The sequence below is a fragment of the Notothenia coriiceps genome, unplaced genomic scaffold, assembly GCF_000735185.1.
Source record: "Notothenia coriiceps isolate Sejong01 unplaced genomic scaffold, NC01 NC01_scaffold00000339, whole genome shotgun sequence".
Classification (NCBI taxonomy): Eukaryota; Metazoa; Chordata; class Actinopteri; order Perciformes; family Nototheniidae; genus Notothenia; species Notothenia coriiceps.
In genome coordinates, this window is record NW_011333040.1 from 2371746 (window position 1) to 2393874 (window position 22129).

The window sequence follows — 22129 nt, forward strand, 5'->3', positions numbered from 1 at the left end:
CCCCAGCCATACCCTGGCACTGTCATTGGTGGGATGTATGGGGCGGGCCTTTCTGCGCATGCGTTAAATGCGTTAAATATATTAACGCAATTAATTCAATAAAAAAATTAATAAAAAAATTAATTACCGCCGTTAACGCGATAATTTTGACAGCCTTACTGTAGATTATACGTTTTAGTATTTTGGTTGTTTTTATTATTAACAGGTCTGAATGTTTCGCAGGTTTATTGGTGTGCATCTTTACCAATATAACTCTATTTGAAACAAGAATCCCTTCCTACATATGATATGATGATAGAGTACAGTCGGACACTATTTGCGTCTGTGTAAAAGATGCCACTGCACAACGAGCCGTTATAGTCTCTATATACAGTATTTAAAGGTCTCTCAAGTTTCAATGAATTATGCATTTCATAGCCATTGGGAGTAAATGTATATTAAATCTATACATTCAGCACGCAACATACAGTTACATTTACACTGACATGCAAGAGAACCGCATGGCAGATAGATACTGTATGAGAAGAAAATATGTTGGTTTTGAGTAAACTCCCTGTCAACACATGGATATCAAAATGTCAAATAAACAAGACCACTAACTTTGTTCACCAGGTAAATGCTCACTGTTGCTATTTTTTAAATGTCTGTCATTCACATCAAAATATAATCCTATCCTACATGTACAAATGTAGCCTTTAGAAGCTGGTTTGTTGTTGTTGTTTTTAAATCAAAGTCACCTCATCCAAAAATGCCCTTATTATGGAGATTGCTTTAACACATTTTGGTTTAGTTGAAAACGATGCCATCTGTGCCGATTGATCAGACAGACCATTACATTGTGTCCTCCTTAGCGCTGTTAGTCTTAATGATCGTTTTCTCTTTGTCTTTCTTTCTCCCAGAGCCACAGCAACACATAGAGGACAGATCCTGTTTAAGGATGCTCTGGCCCAGCAGCTCTGTGAGCAGGGAGGTGAGTAGCATCAGCACAGACGACACACATGCACACCTCTTCCCCCTTATTGACAGAGAAATGTGCATATACTGCACCATCAGGCAGATATTCATACGAGAATAGACATATATGTTGAAGGACACATGTGCACCGACATATACACATACCATACCCCCTTCTCACGTCCCATTACTGTCCATCATAAGCACAGATGTCAGCATATGGATGACAGAAAATGGTTGATATGCTGCTTCTTAATGACAGTGGCATTGCAGCCCTTCCTGGCTCTCTTTCTGCCTAATGATGCAGCCACAGCCAGAGATATTTGGATGTCCTATATTGCCAGCTTAATTTCAGCTTATGCTAAACTCCGCTTTTTCCCCCTCACTCTCTCTGCCGGAGATTTACGCTTTATGGCCGACACTTCTTACATCCACTTTCAGTGACAGCCCTAAGTAGCTGTTGACAGACAGTGCAGCACCACTCTGCATGCTGAGTGTGTATAATTGCTTGTTTACAGAAAAGAAGCCTCCCCTTTACTCAAGAACTACTCCTTGTAGATCAAATGTGACTCAAAGGCTGAAAGTAGAGATGTACACTCACTGCTGTTGGGGTCTTTTCACTAACTGTTTCAGGGGGAAAAACATGTTTGCTTTTCGACATGGTCTTTATTTATTTTTTAAAACAACAACCTCTGTGGCAAGTCTCTAAGGACTCTTCATAACAAGTGTGTCCCTCAGCAGTTCATTTGAGACACTGTCGATTATTGTAGCACATGCCAGGAAGAGAGTGCACAACTTAATGGCTCAGTGCCACTTGGAGAAGATGGGGCAGAGAGCCCTCAGTCAGGCCTGGAAGAGAGACAGAGAGAGAGAGAGAGAGAGAGAGAGAGAGAGAGACCAGGCGACTCTCCTCCGTCTCCTTGCCGAGAGCTCATCCTCTCACCGCCGCTGACACACTGCCCCAGTCTTCTCCCTCTGCAACCGAACTATCTTCAGCCAACAACAGTCTCTTGGTTGTCTCATGCCAAGGCCCTGCAGGATAACTCGTACACACAGCTACTCACAGCAGACAAGCTTGGAAGCAGAGATTTAGACCTTACATGGCCTGGGAGGGGACACGTTGGGAATAGGAACAGACAGATGAAATAATGTAACAAATATCCTCTGCAGAGAAGGTTTTAGAAGCTGGACAGGCGGGGTGGTGAAAGTGATAAGGGGACAATAGGAGCAAAGCAATGTAGAGCTATAAATTACTTCTTTTAGTACTCACAGTTTCTGTCTGAATGCTGAAGGACAGATGGGGGATAGAAGGACACATATGGTGGGATGAAAAGATAATAGTAATGAGCATCTTGAAGGTCATACATTGCAGGTGATTTGAGTGTTAAAAAGAAGTAGTGCAGTGATTAAACATCATTAACAAAAGAGTAGATGGGAGCGGGGGGCCGACCTTGTTGTAGGCTATTTTCTTTGAAGGCCAAAAATGCAATGCTCTTTCTGTTGCTGAACTACGCCAGGAAATCTGAATAACAAATGACACACGAACATGCCGTGGGCAACACAAGGCGAAGGGAGACCGAGGAGAGACGAGAGAAAGAAGGAAGCAGAAATGGGTCTGATGATTTCTTCTTCCTTGTGGATTGTTTGAAATACGTTTCATTTTTCTCCTCCACATTGATCTAACTCACTGTAGTCAGTTCCTTTTTCTCTTTCCAAGCCAAAATATAACTTCCAAAGAGCTGTGCAGATTACAAAGAAAAATGAAAATGGAATATGCAGGGAACACGTGAAAACATGAAACAAACTGGGCTGTGGTGCATTACAAACTGCAAACACACACACTAAGAAACAACCTGTTGAAACCTGGTGTTCAGTCAGACTTACTAGTGGGTGAGGCAGATGACTGTAGACTTTTTCCTTTCTGCAGGATCAAATAGGCTACTGTCTCAAATTCAGCTGCAGTGGCGGGGAGAGTGCAAGCTGCTTTGAGCAAAGTTACTTCAAATCTAGGCATTAGCATTCAAAGTGGAATCAAAGATACGGGGGCCAGCTCAAGCCACTTCAGAAGTTCATGTGCTTTAAGACTCAAGCTTTGAAAGGTTGGGGAAATGAAAGCTATCTAAAGCAGGGTTATGATCCATAGAGGATAGAAAGGGAAGGAGGAAAACAGAAAGGAAAGGAATAGAGGGAGAGAAACAGAGGGCAGGCTGCTCAAATAAGTAGGCAATCAGGGCTGATCAGCCAGGCTCAAGAGTTGTGACAGATTAGCCTGGAGGAGGGTAACATTAGAGGGGATACATCAAGAGATGGAGATATACATGATCATGTTAATAAGAGAGCTAAGAATAAAGAAAGAAGAGGAAAGTTTAACTCACTTTGGTACATCTGACATGCAGCACTTTGCTCTAAGTAACAGAAAGCCTTCCTGAAAGTTTACTGAGACAAGTGTTTGTTTTATCGTTTCCACTCTGCTTCCCTTAAGCAATGTTGGGCCTGCCTGGTCCCAGACAAACTGCTCCCTCTCTGCTTCATTAAACGTTAAATTCATCCTCCCAGTCTGCTTTGACAACACCCCATTACTCTATTCAGAACCAGCAAAGAAAAACTGCCCATATTTGTTCCTACTTGTGGATTCAGAAGACACCACTAATGGGTGTCTGACAAATACTGTTGCAACCGAATGAAATGCACAACGCAACAGAGTAGTGCGTGGCACCAATCAGCGCATTGCGAAATTGTTTGGACAGGCTCCTAGAAATGCGTTAAAGCATGATGCGACAAAATGTAAATTACTACCACAGTTTTAAACGACTGCAAGAATGCAAACAGACAGGCAGGAGGATGAAAACAGAAGTACATTTCCGCTCCTACTGAGCGACCATAAAAATACTTATTATGCTCAGGCGGACAACGAGGAGAGGTAGGGGTGGGCTATAGGGGAAGGGGCTCTATGCTGGAGGGTGGAGTGGTTGTCGGTGTTCGATGGCGCTGCAGGCCGTCCATCAGCTCTATCTCCTGACAGCAGGGCCAGCAGCCCCTGCTTTCTGCTCGCCATCGCCAGGTCCCCTCATTTCCAGCGAGGGAATAAATCAGGTCTTTATGGGCCTGGCCGACTGCACTGCACCCCAGATGGATTATTAAAGGGACATATAACTCAAACAGGCCACTGCTCCCTGAGGGACGCTGGATCACAGCGCAGCAGAGCAGGGACGGGTGGCCTCCCCTCTCCCACCTCCTCGCCACCCACCCAGTCTGCCAGCCAGCCTGCTCGCCTGGCTGAGCGCCGGCTGCACTGCCATCCCTCATGGCTCCCCAGCTAGAAACCTTGAGACCTCGCTATCTAGTCTATATCTCTTCCCCTATTAAACTGTCTTCCCTTCCATTCGTTTCTCAATTATTTCCTTTCTCTCTTACTTTTCTCTTTACACAGAGAAGTAGACATATTCCTCTTTTGCTTTTTTGTTTATTGTTGAAATAACAAATAAAAGGAAGAATATACGCTGTGCTTCCCACAATCTCTGATAGATTGAGAGCCTGTAGATGTTTTCCAAAGAGATAAAGACTAAACACAATAATTGCGTGCTTGATAAGCATTTTCCTCAACACACTCTGTATTGTGAAGACAAACATACCCTTTTCCTTCTATTCAACATTTACTTAAAAACACTGTCGTAAAAGGTAACACGGATATTGGAAAATAGTAGTGAGTCTTTCTTCTTTGCCGCTCTCCTCTCACCTATGATTATTGTAATGATGCCAATTGTAGCCCACACAAAGACTCTGGTTTGCGCTGAGTGGTTTGAAGTGGCAGCAATCTGACCTTGGCTGGAGAAACCATTTATTTCTAGTCATTGTAAAATGAAAAACAACAGCATCCTGCGTCCTGGTGAGTCAGTAATTGCAACCGTCAGTTAGTCGGGAGCAAGCAAACTTCAAACGCAGTTCAGGCCGTCAAGGATGTGAGTCAGACGAAGGGAAAAACTAGCAAAGGAGACGAGAACAAGGGAGATTGGAAGAGTGGGTGCAGTTTACAGGGTGGGGAGAAAACGAGGAGCGAGAGGAGATTAGAGCTGGAAGATGGAGAGGAGAGGGGGAGAAGATTTAACATGACTTGTGCCCTGCGCTCTTTGTACCGAGATGTCTGAGTCTGCCAAAGCTTAGGCTCATTTAGTCCCCCCCTTGTATCCCCCCAACCCTGTTCATCGGCACCCTCCAATTTCGGTGCAGTTTTTTGAGAAACCCCTCGTTTTTGTTGCCCTTGTTTATGTGTGCGGCCCTGGGTCAGTTGTGGAAGGAAAAGCAGAGTGTGTGTGTGTGTGTGTGTGCGCGCATGTTTGCGTCCCTCTGCATGCCTATGAGTATAAGCCCTGGCCAGGGAGATACAGGCATTAGCAGAGATGAGCCGCAAATAGAGGAGGCGGTAATTGAAGTCTTTAAGAAAGTGAGAGGGGATTAATCCAAGTGAAATGAGCGCCACTGTCTGCTCCCGATGTGCGGAGGGTTAGGCAGAGAGAGACAGAATGGGTGCGGATGGAGGGTTGGGCAGGACGGAGAGATTGGGATAGAAAGGAAGTGAGAAAGACAGCAGGAGAGCGTGATGAAGCATGGAGAAAGAAAACTGTAAATTAGGCCTTTTTGGAAGCTTGAAGGGATTATCCACCCAAAAAAAGATCTTTTGGGCCTTTCTCCAGCCAAATGGCCTCACTACAAAGACTGAGAACGATTTAGAAAGGCTTGTTTAAGAGACAGACTTTAGAGAGCAGAATACCAACCAAGCATTTATTACTGCATGTCAGTTTAAGAGGGTGGATTACGAGCAATGGGTTTTTAGTACATGCTCTTTTCAGGTTGAATATTTAACATGTAAAATGAGCACACATCTGAATTACATTTGTATTATGCCCTAATAGGAATGATAATAAGGTACAAGAAACATTAGAGAGTTCCCCATGCTGGGATTGATAGCTCCTCTAAACATGTTTTAAATCAGCAGACATTTGGGGATTAGGGGGTGAGGAAGGGAGAGTAAGAGAGGGAGGAAGGAGGCCCCTTTGATCTGCTTTTAATGGGCTTCATCGTGGAGCCCGAGCTCCAGCCATGGAGCTGAGCATCAGGGCCCACCTCGCAGCTACTGAACCGCCCAGCTCTGTCACAGGCAGCTAAGACGCCAACTTCTGCCGTCAGCATGAAACTTTACCAGCGCTCTGTGAATAGTAAATCCATTTCCAAAGTGCCCGGCATTCGGATCAAATAGAAAGAAAATAGGGCAGCTAACGAAAGTAAGGCTTGAGCTCCAAATAAAGACATTTGCAGAGTCATTACGATAATGAGAAACCTTTTTTTGGGATAATCCGTTCCACATTTGATTCAGATTCCGTTGTTTATAAGTGGGTTTTAGGTGGACTTTCCTAACTGTAAGCCCCTCTCTCAGAGAAATGTTAGAACTGCTGTAAGGTTTATAGGAAAGTCTTAAGTAACTTGAAACGAAACTTTGATCGAGTCCTCCCTGTGTTATCTTAGTGTGTGTTATCAGGTGGGCAGACTCATCCCTGCCGGAGAATAGTGGGACAGATTATCCCTCTATTCTGTCTGGAGTACGGCTGATTTAAGAAAAAAATCAGAGCAGAGCAAAGAAGCTCAAAGGGATTGAAGGCTGACACGTTCACTAAGGTCGCTGTGCCGCTGTATAGTGGATGATCATGAAACAAGTTTAAACTCAAATTCTCTAATACGGCCATTCAAAAGAATCTTCCGAATTGTGCTTGAGAAGATAAATCAAAGTTGTGCAACTTGCATTTTATTTTGTGTTTTTTGTAAAAACACAGAAGTTCTCAATTTCTGAAGGAGTCATTTTTTTGTTACGATGTCCTCAGTTTGATTTATTAAGTTTCAAACCTCACAATGTAAGAACCCCTCCATCTTCTCCAGCTCAAAGGTCACACCAAATACACTTTTCTAAAATGTGAATGCAGGCTGTATTTCATTAGGTGTTCTCAGTGATTGAATCAGAGCCAGTGATTGTTTTTTTTTAAACCCATGTTAGATTCATTAAGTCTTACCACTCTCTATCCCCGCTGCATTCACCTCCCTCCTCTCAGAGCTGTGCATCCCCTGGGAGAGATTGATGGTTGAGTGTGTTAGCTCGTCGGTGGCCACAGATTACAGCACACTGGCGCCTCTGGGGTGGATGGCGGTTAATTGGCATTGAACCGTTAATCATGGCCGCCCAGCCTTTCATTATTGAAAGGAATTAAGATCAGCATCCAGGAGACTGCAGCCAGGACACAGAGAAAGTTTGTTTCACTCAGACAGGAGTTGAGAATAGGCCCATTTTCCGTACACTTTTTTCAATGTAAATAACAATGCAAAACGGCACAGATATGAAAAGTCTTTGTAGTCACCACATTTACTTTTGTTTATATACTATCATAAAAGCCCATACATCTTCTAAAGCTCTTGATCTGGCATCAGAGACATCCGATCATGCCTGTACATTACTTTCAAGATGATGCCACTTTATAACTTGTTACTCTCTTCTTCTCCGTCTGTTTCAGCTCCAACCGAGTCCCCATTGAGACCCAGTCTTGGTGAGTCTACTTTTCATGACATGCTGTTGATATTATAATCACACAGGTAATTAAAACATGAAAGGACAAAGTGTCATACAGACGGTGACTAACTGTGAGCATATGGTGTGTGTGTTTGCGTGTGTGCGTGTGTGCGTGTGTGCGTGTGTGTGTGTGTGTGTGTGTGTGTGTGTGTGTGTGTGTGTAGTGGAGCTCCATGGCAAGCATGCTGTGCTGCGTGACGACTTTGACTCCAACCTCCAAGGAGAGCTGGACCCGAGCATCTGGTAGGTGAAGAGGTTATGACTCCTCTTGTAATCTTACAGCGCAATCTCTTTCACTTTGAATCTTCGGTGGTCTCCCTTTATTGCTTTTGTTATAACTCAGTTTCCTCTCCTCTCTCTCTCTCTCCTCTCCTCTCCTCTCCTCTCCTCTCCTGTCCTGTCCTGTCCTCTCCTGTCCTGTCCTATCCTCTCCTCTCCTGTCCTCTCCTCTCCTGTCCTGTCCTCTCCTCTCCTCTCCTCTCCTCTCCTCTCCTGTCCTGTCCTCTCCTCTCCTCTCCTCTCCTCTCCTCTCCTCTCCTCTCCTCTCCTCTCCTCTCCTCTCCTCTCCTCTCCTGTCCTGTCCTCTCCTCTCCTCTCCTCTCCTCTCCTCTCCTCTCCTCTCCTCTCCTCTCCTCTCCTCTCCTCTCCTCTCCTCTCCTCTCCTCACAGGTCTGATTGCAGTAACTGTGAGGTCGGAGAGCAGTGTGGTGTACTGATGCACGGCAGAGCGGTCACTTTCTGTGAGCCCTTAGGAGGACGAGAGCTGGTAACTGCCATGTTTGACCACACTGTCACCACTCTACATGTTACGGCCCATTGACCTTACATCCGACAAACCTCGCAGGAGCCACAACCACAGTTAGAGTGAATCACAGCACACTAGCTGTGACCACAGTAGAATCTCTATTAACTCTTCTGAGACTTCTACAAATGTCTTCTAACAAAGATGAGCATCAACACATTTCCTTAAGCTATTCAAATGAATCTATTAACACATTATTTAATTTACTATTATCTTTTCCTTTGATTTCAAGTGCTAAAATATCCAAAATGAGTATGTGCATTGGTGAGCAGAAGCAAGCTTAGATACAACAATATCACACTTGCAGTTGCGTACATGTATGTTATGTGACTAAATGTGCCCAAATGCATCCGAGTAGTTCTACCTTAAACCAAAAACGACTAAAGGCAACCATATCAAAGCATATCCAGATTAAATTAGTGAAGAACTTATATTGCTTTTTGCATGTATACACAAGTAACTTCCTGTATCTCATGGTTTGTTTATCTTCATAATATCGTCGGCAGGTTATACATTTGTGTCTATTGCTGCTTTATTTTGGTCATCTCACAACTTTAACTCAAACTATTTCTGCACTTTAATAATAGCCTTTTAATAAACCAGAAGAGGCAGAGGCAGAACGTAGTATTATACCATGTTCATTTTACAGTAGTTTCAGCCTACTGCCTGACAGTTTAGCACATGCACACATAATGCCAACACATCAGCTCATAATTGCTACCTTTTCATGCCCTTTTTCACAACAAAATTGATTTAGCATTATTATTCTGTTAAGAGATTAAAGCCAGTGAGCGGCAGAGAATAGTTAGTGCCTCATTATTGTATTTACTTCTCTGATAAACAGTTGCTTTGTCTGTCACTGCTCCAAATGCTGGATGCCTGGCAGCTCTACTCTCAAGCGCACACCAGGGAAAACAGAAGCGTTTACGCATAGATAGTCTTAAAACAACAATCATCAACAATGAGGACATCAATTCTCGTACACACAGCCTATCGTTTACTTCAATTGCTGTCTCTCTCAGACGCACACACAGTACTCATGAACACACTTTATAAAGATTCCTTATGGCCCATTTCTGTTTTCATGTTGTACTCACCTCAAATGGTTAAGTTGTCCCCCTTTCTTCAGTCTTGTTCATGTGGAAATATATATATTTTTAAAAACACATGACCTCATTGCTACATTCGGTAGACTTAACCAAGTATACAAATAGAACATCAGGGAAACAAAGCTTTAAAGCTTGGTGTTGCAGCAGCTCATATTTATTTTGATTTTTTTAATGGTGGATATACTAAACTTCCTTGTGATTCTTCCCCAGACTACGGTACCTCTCAACACCAGCACAGCCTCAGTCCTGCAGTTTGCCCTTGGTAAGTATCAAATCGCCTGAAGCAAGGCAATACAGATGCAGACAGATGTTGTATGACAGGCTTATGTGGGAGACCTTTTTAACTCTGTTCAAATACTTTAGCCCTGAGTGAGAAAGTGTTCCACAGCCAGGACAATAGATAACTTTGTCAACCTCGAGAAATAGGCAGGTTTTGCCCTCTAATATGTCAGGAAGCCAACTGGTACATAATATATTTCTGTTTTTCTTGCTCTTCTCTCACAATGATGAATGATTTATAGTATTCTGGAAAGAGACCAGAAGGCCATGGCAGAGTTTTTAGACATGTTGTATTTTTCATGTCCATTTCATGCATCCACCAATTCTCATGGGAACCAGACTGAGAGGAAATAAGTGTACATTTCCAATAATACTTTCCTGAGACATACCCTGTCTGTACTGTATGTCTCTTTAAATGTTCTGTCTGGCTTTGCTCCGGTTTGCAGGACATTAATATGAGTTTGTGATGCAGTCATTCTTATGTATGGGGCAGTTCAGTAGAGCAGTGTAAAGGCACGGCTGTATTCTGTCGGGATGAAGCAGCACGGCAGGACATTGATGCTACACACGATGGGGGGTATGGAGAGGGGGAGGGAAGAGGGAAAGATTGGGCGATGGGAGTTAGCCGGCTTCATGCATTAGCAACCTTTGACCCAGCTAACTCCCAAAGCTCCCACACAAACCTGCATTTTAAAGACGCAAAAATAGATTACCCCACAAAAATGTTGTCAAGCGGAAATATACAAAAAAATAAGCTTACACAAATGTACTAACAGTATCAGGCTGTAGGTGGCTTATAGAATCTTTGGTCCTTCATCAGATCAGAATAGAATCAGATCAGAATTCTTTTATTAGTCCAACAGTGGGGAAATGTAAGCGTTACAGCAAAAGTGGCATATCCGGTACAAAAGGCAATCAATGATAAAAAATAAAAATAAAAATACAAAATAAGTACAAAACTAATGCTTTAATTTTTTTAGCTGCAGTTTAAAAAAACTAAATGACATAAATAACATACTGAAGTATTCAGTGAAACTAAAATAGTTGGGAGAGTTGTTTTATTAAATGTTTGTTTTTACAGAACAGTGATTTTCGCTCACTACAATTGGTTTATTGATGGTTAACAAATCCGATGATCTCTGCAATACCCCTGCATACCGACTCCGAACTTCTCTCAGCCCTGTTAGGCTGCTGATCACTTTACATAATCATTTACACATCATTTTCCACTCGGCTAAGGGGGGAATGTGGGATCATCAGTCAGAAGAAGCCATCAGGCCCGGCTGCCCCTCAGGGCATACTAAGGATCATTGCCCCGCTGATAAAATTCAAATGTCGAAAAAAGGAAACTAGTGTAGTTGTTCCTTCAACAGGAGTGTTAACCATCATATATGTCTGTCCTCTGTGTGTGTTCGTATTCCCCAGGCTCAGGATCCTGCCGCTTCAGTTACTCAGACCCCAGCATCACTGTGTCATACAGCCTAAGTGGTAACGGCAACACCTCCGATGACTGGATCACACTGGAGAAGATCAGGTCTCTATCTCTCTCCTCTCCTTCCTTCCTCATCATCCATCCCACAGTCCTTCCATCTGTCATGAACACCCGTCCTCTCTTTTTTTGTATCCTCACAGTCACACCTCCCCCTCTCAATTTGTCATCCTGTTCGTTTCTCTATGATCCCCTGTTTTTTAACCCTATATCCCTCCCTCTGTCTGGTTAGCTCTCAAACAGAGACAACATGTAATGGTACAGTCTTCTAACTACCATATGTAGCTGCAGTAAGGTCATGCTATAGCTGTTGTGGACACAGAAAAAAATACATAAATCAAATTCTGATTATTTAACTTTTTGAATCCTGCTTCTCTCTTTCATTTTCACTTCACCATAAGGACATGCAGTGCCTCTCCATATGTGGCTATTTCAGCCTTATTTTAATGATTAATGATGAGGATTAAATGCATAAACATGTAACACTTCATTATATAAACACAGACACCACACACAAGACCCTAATGTTATTTCATTTCCTGTAGCGCCCCTACAAACAGCAGCACAGTCGTCCACCTGCTGCCCCTTCCCCATCACTCCAAGTCTGATGGTGTTCGTCTGCGCTGGTCTCAGGACGCTCCCCAAGGCCCCGAAGGCTATGAGTCCTGCTGGGGGCTCGACAACGTGCTGCTGGTCAACGCTGCCCACAGAGCCCCCCTCATGGAGGACACCTTGGACCCTCCTGACACAGGCAACTGGCTCTTCTTCCCTGGAGCTACAGTTAAGGTACATTGATAAAGTTGTGGACATTCATCACGCCTATACGCATGGATTTCACTCACAAAATGTGCAATGAACAAAACAACTTCTGCTGCTGATTGAAAGACACATGTTCAACTTGTGCTCTGCTATGTTAAAGCAGAGTAAATAACATAATCATGAGGTGCTTTTAATCTTAGAGCAAGGGGGAGAAATAGTAGGCTTTCTTGTTCTTCATTTTCATTTTCATTTCTTTAACTTATTCATGTTTTTTATGTTGAATTTTAAGAAATAATGAGCAAATCTATTGCATACACAATATAATAATATAACAATATAATGTAGTCTTTTTGCCAATGTGTGGAACCTACTACTGGTACTACTTTGACTAAATACACTCGTTTATTGTTGACATAGTGATACGAGTATTAGATGGATAAAGATATTTGTTTAGTCATGGACAGCCTTAAACATTTCCACAGGGGAGTTTCGATCTACAAGTGATTTTTTCGAAGGCATTGCACCTGTTGCATTTGTTAACACCTGTGTTCTTATTGGCCAGCGCGCCTGTCAGTCCGAGGGCAATGCCCTGTACTTCCATGGTGGTGAGGGAGTGCGCCACAGCTTTGCCTCCACCAAAGACATTGACCTGCATCGTGAGGAGGGAAGGAGCTACTGGGAGGAAGACTTTGAAAGCCCGCCCTCAAAGTAAGTTTAATGATACATTTACAAATAACAAAATAACACTGAAGTTCTACTATAAAATGCTCTATACAGATATATGTTGAAGGTTTTTTTTAAATGTGTCTCTGGCTCAGCTGTCCTGATGCTGAGGGGGAGTTTGTCGCGGAGCCATAATGCTAATAAACTAAAACCGTATTTGGTAGCCAAACCTGAGGCAATGGTCTTTTATGGTGTTTAAAGAACAAAATGTGTGTTTGTGTGTGTGTGTATACATGCACGTGCTTTGACACAGCTGTCATCTCTCATATGTCAACCCATGTGACATGCAGTGTGTTGCACAAGTTTAAGTCAAGCATGGGGGCTGACACAGGTGAAAGCCATGCCTCTGACTGCTACAGAGACAGCAGTCCATCTGTTTAGACTGAGACACACACACACACACACACACACACACACACACACACACACACACACACACACACACACACACACACACACACACACACACACCCTGGACAGCAGACAGCATGAAAACACTGTCGGAAGCATCGCAAGAGGCAGAGGGATAAAAGAGGAGAGATGATGGATAGTGTTCCTGCCAGAGAGTAATTAACAGGCCTCATGCAGCAGGTCTGTCAGTATGTTTTTCCATTAATGAGAAGGACCTAAACAGGAGGGTCTCTCTATGGTCGCCCCACACCATCACACCTCCTGCAGCATGCTAACATGCTACACTGGATGCTAGCTCTCATCCATCAGGTGTCAGCGACCGACACATGTGTTAGGTAGGCCAGCAAAGTTTTTTCTTGTGTCAATGCTACTTTCCACTAAGTGTCATTAAACCCAATACTGGCTGTGACAGAGACACACCAGCTTATATACTGCATGGCAGAAAAAAAAGAGGAACAGGGGGGAAGGAAAGTGAGAGGGAAGGTAGAGGAACACAGGAGAGGGCTGACACACTGAGTCAACTTCTGTCAGCGCTAATGAGGATCCTCTCTCCACTGCGCAGGAATATGTGTCCACACGTGTGAGTGTGTGTTGGTGTGTGTATTTGTAAGTCATCTTCCAGGTGATTTATGCTGAATTCCTGGCATTGTGTGTTTGTTTAAAGGTGAGGTCTAAAGTTTATCTACTGTTACTGATTTAGTATTACTCTAGGGAGATTCTGTGCAAAAGATGCAATCTATAAAGTGTTTGCATCCCATGTTCGCTGTGTCTGTGTGCTGTAATGTCAATGAAGTCATCATTGGGGGGTTGATATTTGGCTACCGTTAAAGCATATTACAGTCCTGCGACAGCCAAATATTTATTTCCAGAGCATTGAGTTTTGGATGCTATCCAGCTTTAAAGACATTTAAAGATGTATAACAAATAAATATAATTGCCTACCCTAGATTTATGTGCTTGTTGCCTCTTTTTATGTATTGAATAATGAATTATATATATTAACATTGTAAAAAATAACCTCAAAAATTAACAATTGTTTCTTTTAAACTTTATTCAGCTCATTAACTTTCTAAATGTGAAAGATATGAGGAAATAAAAGTGTTTAGGAGCAATACACTTTGTGGAATGATTTCTTGAGTTGCTTTTATTTAAATGATTAATGCTGTTTTGCCTCATACATTTGGTATCACTTGTTTTAAGTACATACATTTATAGCATTTTGCTGTAAACATTTTGTGTTACTTACTACACCTCCTGCCTGTGTTTCTTTCTCAGCTGGGACATAGAAGGGGCTGTTTATGGTACCGAGTGTGGAGAGATCGAGTCTGGGTCAGCACTTGTGTTTGAGAAGGAGGGACGGAGGAGAGTGTGCACCCCCTACCTCGACACCACGTCTTATGGAAACCTTCGCTTCCACTTTACCATGGGTATGAAAGTCCTCAATTCATGTTACATTTATTTGGGTTAAACAACAGCTTTACTTAATCCATTATTGTGAGCCTGACCCTGCTCTGCGTTGTGCTTTCGTCAATATTTTTGCATACATGTGTGTGTGTTTAGGTGGTGGCGACTGTGATCCAGGAGAGTCTCATGAGAACGACGTGATTCTGTTTGGAAGGTCTGAAGGCCGGAGGGAGCGCATGGTGCTCGACACCCTCACTTACTCTTCATACAGGGTGAGACGTGCACAACATGTTACACAAAAAACATTTATATGGTAGCGGTACATTTTTAGGTTTCTTTTGTGGTATTCTTAGGAAACTCTGGAATAGATTTTGATAGCTTGTAAAATAGGTTTTATCAGTCGTTCTATCAATAAAGCCCACCCATTTAGAGGAAAGATATGATTGGTCAATTGTACTGTCATTTGACATTACTCTCTCATTGAGTTACTATAGCTGGCCCTCTGTGAATGTACAGAGGGACCAACAAGCTCTCCCGTCTTCACAGTAACTCGCAGAGACGGCATTTAACCCTTCACATTCCAACAGAGACTGAACAGGCAGATTCGAAGTATTTATTTCTTTGGAAATGTTATTTTAAATACAATTAAATCAAGTTATTTAGGTAAAACTAATGAGAAATTTAACAAAAAAAAAATATAAAAAATTATATTTTAAAAAAAACGTTTCTTTTTTTATGTTTTCAAATATTATTTTTTAGAATATCTTAGGCCCTCACAGAGGGCCTAGAGGGCCCTGACGGCTCGCCACTGCATTTGGTTATAAACAGAAACATGCTCAACTGCTGAACAAGCACATTAACATGTTCGATTGATATATTTACAAGTAGATCTGAATAACTGTAGAGGATTAACAGAATGGTAATCAGCGATAATTTGATAGTTGATTCATCATATATGTAACTTTGAAGCAAAAATGCTGATTATTTTTAATGATTCTTTGTAAATGCGTTAACTAAATATCTTTGTTTTTTTTGACAAACAAATTGAGCAATTTAAAGGTATCATCATTTTAGGTTATTTTATTGTAATAAATTAGCTTTTTTCACAATTTTCTAATTAGTATCTTTCCTATTGTCTGATCTTTATATTCTGTCGTCCATTTCCTGCATCTTAGACTCCTGCGTTGGTTTCGGTGGCGCTACCCACTGAGCTACAAACAACGGTCACCCAGTTCTGCCTGGAGCAGCGGTCACATGATGGTGCCAAACGTCATGTGTGGGCCGTGGACTTCATGCAGCTGCTTCCTGTGCTACCTGGCACCCTCACACATGTTGCCCAGTTCTCCATCAACCTCGGTTGTGGCTCCTACCAGCCTGCCAACAGGTGTGACACATTTCTGAACTGGGTTAGCCAGTACTTTTGTGTGAAAATAATTGACAATTTCTATGTAAAACTCACAAAATTGGGCAGCAACAAAGGAGAGCAACACGCCAAGTGTACCAGCCTAGGTTCACTGGGTTATTTTGGTGTCCAAAATGGCAAATGGTGCAACTTAAAGGTACAATGTCTTAATGCTTCTAATCTAGAGAAATCTGAACTCAATTGGTCCCTTAGAATAAGAAATGTGAGTTCAAAGAGTTTGTTAAGATTTCTTCTGGGAATTTAAATCCTCAAGGTTCAAACTCTTGCACTCATTTGAAGCTTAAAATGTGGAGTGCTTATTAATAAAAGAGGAGAGACTTTCCAGTGAAGTCTCGGAAGACATCATTTACTTTCTTTTTATCTCATCTACATTCAGCGCACTTCAGTCATTGAAGAAATTAAAATGTTGAGATAAGATGTTCTGTTATTTTTCATTAGCGTGAGTATGGAGTTCTCCACCAACCAGGGTCGCTCCTGGTCTCTGCTCCACACCGAGTGTCTGCCTGAGCTCTGTGCCGGACCCCATCTACCTCACAGCACCGTCTACTCCTCTGAAAACTACAGCGGGTATGAATGACTCAGCACATCTGTATGTTTATGTCTGTGCTTGTATGAATCATTATCGGGCAGTCACTATGGGTATATCAAATGTTGTCTTTCCAGGTGGACCAGAATCTCCATCCCTCTGCCCAACGCTGCCCTGACGGACACGACACGGTTCCGCTGGAAACAGTCTGGCTCTGGATCAGGCAACATGTGGGCCATAGATAATGGTTAGTACTGTACAAAAAGGTCACATCATAGTACCGACAAATAAGCCCCAGATATCACCCCTTTTAGGTCTCAAACTACTAAATACAGGATGTGTTCGGTTTCACAAAAGTTGTATTAAAGCTCAGCTAAGTATGCATGAAAAAATTAGGGCAGTGGTGGCGAAGTCGAAAGGGACTTGGCTTGGCAACTGGAAGGTAACCAGTTCAAGTCCCGGCAAGACCAAGTGCTACCGAGGTGTCCCGTTCCCTACATTGCTCCCCGGGCGCCGTTCAAAATGGCAGCACACTGCTCCTAACACAAGGATGGGTCAAATGCAGAGAAACAATTTCCCCACGGGGATTAATAAAAGTACATCTTATCTTAAATACCCTTTTGGAAAATGTAATAACCATGCCTGTTTTTGTTCCAGTGTATCTTGGTCCAGCCTGCCTTCGTTTCTGCTCTGGGAGAGGCCATTGTTCTCGCACAGGCTGCAAGTAAGTACCTATCTTTATTAAACCAAATAAATCTGATGTCTCTCCTTTTGAAATGAGTCGGCACATTATCCACCTAATGCCTTACAGAGCCAATCACCATTCAAAATCAATCAAATTGTATTATAATGGATTTTCATTATCTCTGTCTTCTTTTTCTTGTTAATAACCTTCACTCTTTTTAATGTCTCGTGTTTTCCCCGTCCTACCTTTTTCTCCTCTCCTCTCCTTACCTCCCAGATGTGACCCAGGCTTCAGCGGTCCAGCCTGTGAGCTCGCCTCCCAGACCTTCCCTGCCTTCCTGTCGGAGGGTTTCTCCAGCCCTCGCCTCTCCTCCTACCACAGCTTCTCCTCACTTCGCGGGGCTGAGGTTAGCTTTGGCTGTGGGGTGCTGGCCAGTGGAAAGGCCCTTGTCTTCAACAGAGACAGCAGGAGACACTTGCTTACGGCTCCACTAGACAGTTCCCAGGCCAGGTAATAAAAGTGCTGATAGAGAACAGGATCATGAATGTAAAAACTTGAAGAAACTTGTTTCATTCACATAAAGATACATGCACACAAGCAGATTTTGATTCTACTGAATTTTTCCACCAGTAGATTACTTTGTGAAACCGTGGATTATCTTCATCAGGTGTCTTTACTTCTGATTGATACTCCAAATGTTCCAGCCAGTCAGCTATACACTCTCCTCCTCCAGCAATCCCTCTTTCCCTCACACTCCTGTTCCTGTGCGGGGAGATGGATTGTGATCATGGGGGGGACTGCAGATGAGAGGAGGAATGAAAGGGATGGATACAAATGTGAAGGAGACAGATAGATAGGGAACAGTGAAGTTAGATATGGCATCTGTGTTAGATTGATTATGCCTGTTGCGGCGCTCAGTGTGCCACCTGATGGCCATATTTAATGCCAGTTTCCTGGCTGATTGAGTGAACAGCTGCCTGTAAGAGGAAACTGCATTGCTACTGGAAGCACAGCTCAGCCAAGGACAGAGAGAGCTGGGGGGTGAGCAGCAGCCAGATATTGATGACGGGTATTATAATACATATTACATTAGTATAGATGATAATGTGTCCGCCAAAACATGGAACACATTAAAGGACAACAAGTTGTGCTACATGTACAGTAAACATGGAAACATGGATGTGATCTGTGACTCTTATTCTCTCCATTTTACTCTTTCATTTCCTCCACCTCTTCTCATCTAATTTTGTCCTCATTCATTTAATCATCTCATCCATCAACCTGCCACCTCCCTCCCACCTCCTCTCTGCTCGACTGTCTGTTTGTCTACCCTTTCTCCCTCACCTCTCCTTCCTGAACAATCCTGGTCACCTTACTTTTTCTTCTTGTCATTAATCAACCTGCCCTTTTCTCTTTCTGTTTCTCATTTCCTTTTTTTATGTCACACATGTTTTCTTTTATCCAAACTGCTACTGCACGCCTCATCTCCCTCCTACTGGGTCCTATTGCTTTCATTTTCTTTCTTTCATTCTCTGCAGGTACCTACAGTTTACACTTCGCCTGGGCAGCCGGAGCACCCTGAGCTCATGTCCGGCCCCAGACCAGCCAGGAGAGGGAGTCCTGCTGCACTTCTCCTCAGACAACGGCATCACCTGGACACTGCTGCAGCACTACCCTTACCAAGGCTTCCATGAACCAAGGTAACACCAGTGCCTAGAGTGTGTGTGTTTGTGTGAACACACTCGTATCCTTGTGATTCTACAGAGACACTAGGACTCCATTAACACACATTTGTGCTGCTAATGGTGTGCTGGAGGTGTAAGCCACTGGGACCCATTGAGCCAGTTAGAGCCATCTATGTGTAATGAAGACAAAGTGGGCTGAGTTCCAGCTGCGCAGGCCGGGTCTCAGAGCTCTTCATCACCACAAGAAAGGTCAAAGGAGGCCAGTGAGTCAGGGTCAAGTTTTACACAACTATCTGACCTGCAGATGCAAGAGCAGGGTCTTCCTCTAACACATGTATGTTTTTAAAAATAAGCTCCAGGATACAGAAATTTGTCTTGGCAAATATGAAAACAGTTGTTTGAGGAAACAAAGTTGGCAATAACAAACTAAAGACTGACTACGTATTCACTAATGCTAGTGATATTGACCATCTGCATTGTGTCAAAATCTATTTAAGATTTTCCAACAGGACGCTATAATCCAATATTTAGATCCAAGTCAGTGTCTGAGTCACAGTTCAATAAACTTGTGAGATTCATTTAAGCTTAAACGTTTTTGGATAGCACCCCCACTATTCTCACATCTGTGGGTTGTGTTTATGGCGCATGCATTACTTACGTCAAGCAAACTTTCCATCCAGTGTTAAATCAGTGTAATCATCACTTTCCCCCCGACCAGGATCGTGTCAGTTGAACTCCCGGCCGGTGCTCGTAAGTTTGGCGTTCAGTTCCGCTGGTGGCAGCCGTACCATTCAGGCCGCAGTCACGATGTGTGGGCTCTGGATGAAATCAGCATGACCTCTGTGCTGTTCAACACCATCAGTCTTGACTTCAGCAACGTGCTGGACGTCACACAGAGTCTTGGATTCTACCTGGGCCACGTCCAGCCCTACTGTCAGCATGACTGGACTCTCAGGTAGGAGACTTAATGCTCTGAGGCAAATGTATATACTATATTATTATTTGGAAATAGCATTTAAAGGTTTTTGCTTTTATTGTATGACTTTATTTCTCGTTCTTCATGTTATTCTCTAGTTTTTCTGGGGAGCCCAGCCCTGGCTCCAGTATTCGTTACGTGGAAACTCAGTCGATGCAGATTGGAGCATCCTACAGTCTTCAGTTCTCACTGGTTATGGGCTGCGGCCGCGAGCCCTCCCCTCACATTGACACTCAGGTCCGCCTGGAGTTCTCCACCAATCACGGCCTCACCTGGCACCTGGTCAAAGAGGTGAGGGGGCATGATACATTTTCACATTTGTTTCCATGTTAATACTGATCCCTTTTGTTTTAACAGCTCGTCTTGCACCTTTATTTAGGACTTACACTTGTGGAAGTCCTCCTGGAAAGACAAGGAAACATATCATTAATTCATGATCATGAATATTGATTTACCCATTACGGGCTCTGTAATAATATATAAATATATTTAAATGTGGCACTTTGTTTCAGATGAGAAATTATCGCAATTACTTTTTATCATCCTACTATTTGCAAATACATGGCAATACTTGAATCAGCAAGCAGATTATCGTTCCATAATTCAACATAGATTTTCTGTGATCACAACTGGCTCATAAATATTCATAAGGCACCAAAGTATCTGCCAAGATTTTTATTGCTTTTGGAATTGAATAGGGCGTAATGAGTCCTCCATCAGTGAATTTCCTCTCATTTTCCCATGTGCATGAAACTGCTGTCACCTGGCAAGTGCAGAATGTAACTCTCTGAATGTCCTGTACTTTTAATCTGGGCTTGTGTTTCAGTGTTCAAGGTCAGGGACACTATAATGCCTTTTATGAGCATACACTGTGGGGCTGAAGTAGCCTCAGGGTGATTCATCAGAATCTCAGGCTGTTTTTTAACAATTTTATAACCAAACAAAATCTGCAATAATACATTCTATGTAACAACATTAGGTAATGCTTTTAGCCCAAAATGGTTAGTATATTGCAATAAAATGTTGTTTTTTCACCTAGGCCTGTCTGCCTGGCATGCCCAGCTGCTCTGAGTTTACAGCTCCCAGTGTCTACCACCCATCAGAGTTCAAAGACTGGAGACGCATCACTCTCTCTCTGCCTCAGAAGACGTGGTAAGAAGCTATCATCTGTACAGTAGATAGAAAAAAAGATTCACAAAGTGCCCTCTGGGATCTGATCTTTTATGTTGTCTTTTGTAGTCAACAAGCACAATGCACCTGCGATACAGTGTTTACTGGAATGTGTAAAGTTAAAACAGAGGACACTATAGTGCGTCTACCCCTATTATTGTAAATGTCTACATGTCCACACACATAGACACACATCTCCATACACATTTTTGTTCATTGGCACCAAGAATTTCAAGTGATGCTTTAAAAAGGTTTGGCGTGCTTTGTTCACAGTCATTTTCAACATTTAATAAATGCACTTTTCAGAAAGAAATCACACAATTACACTTTTCCTCTCAATCCCTTGACAAAGACATACATTTTTGGGGTCTTGGATATATTTTTGGGGCAAATGGTCCTTTCAATTATTTAGATACTTAACCACACAAAATATTAACATCTGGTCAAACTTTATGTAATCTTAAATCACATAAAAAACAGTCTGTCAGCATTGCTGTAATACTGTGTGTTCTTCATGTGCCAATACTGTAATCACATTGCATAACGATAATAGCACTGTAATAATTCAGTTATTAAAAGGCGAACAGAAATGAAAAAAGTCTCATACTGAAACATTCATCCTGTACTGAACAGTTCCTGAGAAATACATGTACTGTTACAGCCTCGCCTCACACATATATCAACTCAAACAATCACATAAACCTTCCACACGGATCACTGTGACCTCCACCTTCATGTCATACTGCCACACGGCTCCTAAATAAAGTCGGTCTAATCTCCTGCAGGGTGTGATGGGAGGTCACGGGGTCATAGCAGTAAATGATAATAAAACAGACGCAGCCAGTTTTGATTAGGCGGTGGTCTGATATACTGTAAGTCACCGAAGCAGCAGGCCAAGAAACCTTCCCGCTATAAAACCCCCATTAAACCTGACTATCTACACTTCTACATGCATCTGTCATCACTGTACTTGCACCGAACTGCGAGCATGTACAAGCATGCACCCCCACTGCAGACACATCCTCAGCCTACCTTAAACTGAGATGATGTGATGACGATATTGCCCTCTTGCTGACCTTCATTTCACACAGCAGCAGAACCCACACGCGCACACACACACACAC

General features: G+C 42.8%; 1 protein-coding gene across 1 annotated transcript in view; it reads left to right on the forward strand.

Annotated features, from left to right (window-relative positions):
- LOC104950072 (reelin) overlaps nucleotides 1–22129 on the forward strand; it is a 93087-nt gene that overhangs the window by 49626 nt on the left and 21332 nt on the right. Inside the window, exons 4-22 of the mRNA XM_010776528.1 lie at nucleotides 900–970; nucleotides 7509–7541; nucleotides 7729–7807; nucleotides 8234–8330; nucleotides 9686–9737; nucleotides 11180–11288; nucleotides 11789–12029; nucleotides 12565–12710; nucleotides 14412–14563; nucleotides 14697–14812; nucleotides 15716–15924; nucleotides 16402–16530; nucleotides 16627–16736; nucleotides 17147–17213; nucleotides 17451–17684; nucleotides 18713–18874; nucleotides 19578–19814; nucleotides 19934–20126; nucleotides 20875–20987. Of these exons, the coding sequence (XP_010774830.1) occupies nucleotides 900–970; nucleotides 7509–7541; nucleotides 7729–7807; nucleotides 8234–8330; nucleotides 9686–9737; nucleotides 11180–11288; nucleotides 11789–12029; nucleotides 12565–12710; nucleotides 14412–14563; nucleotides 14697–14812; nucleotides 15716–15924; nucleotides 16402–16530; nucleotides 16627–16736; nucleotides 17147–17213; nucleotides 17451–17684; nucleotides 18713–18874; nucleotides 19578–19814; nucleotides 19934–20126; nucleotides 20875–20987 (2550 nt within the window). The remainder of the gene's footprint in view (nucleotides 1–899; nucleotides 971–7508; nucleotides 7542–7728; nucleotides 7808–8233; nucleotides 8331–9685; nucleotides 9738–11179; nucleotides 11289–11788; nucleotides 12030–12564; nucleotides 12711–14411; nucleotides 14564–14696; nucleotides 14813–15715; nucleotides 15925–16401; nucleotides 16531–16626; nucleotides 16737–17146; nucleotides 17214–17450; nucleotides 17685–18712; nucleotides 18875–19577; nucleotides 19815–19933; nucleotides 20127–20874; nucleotides 20988–22129) is intronic.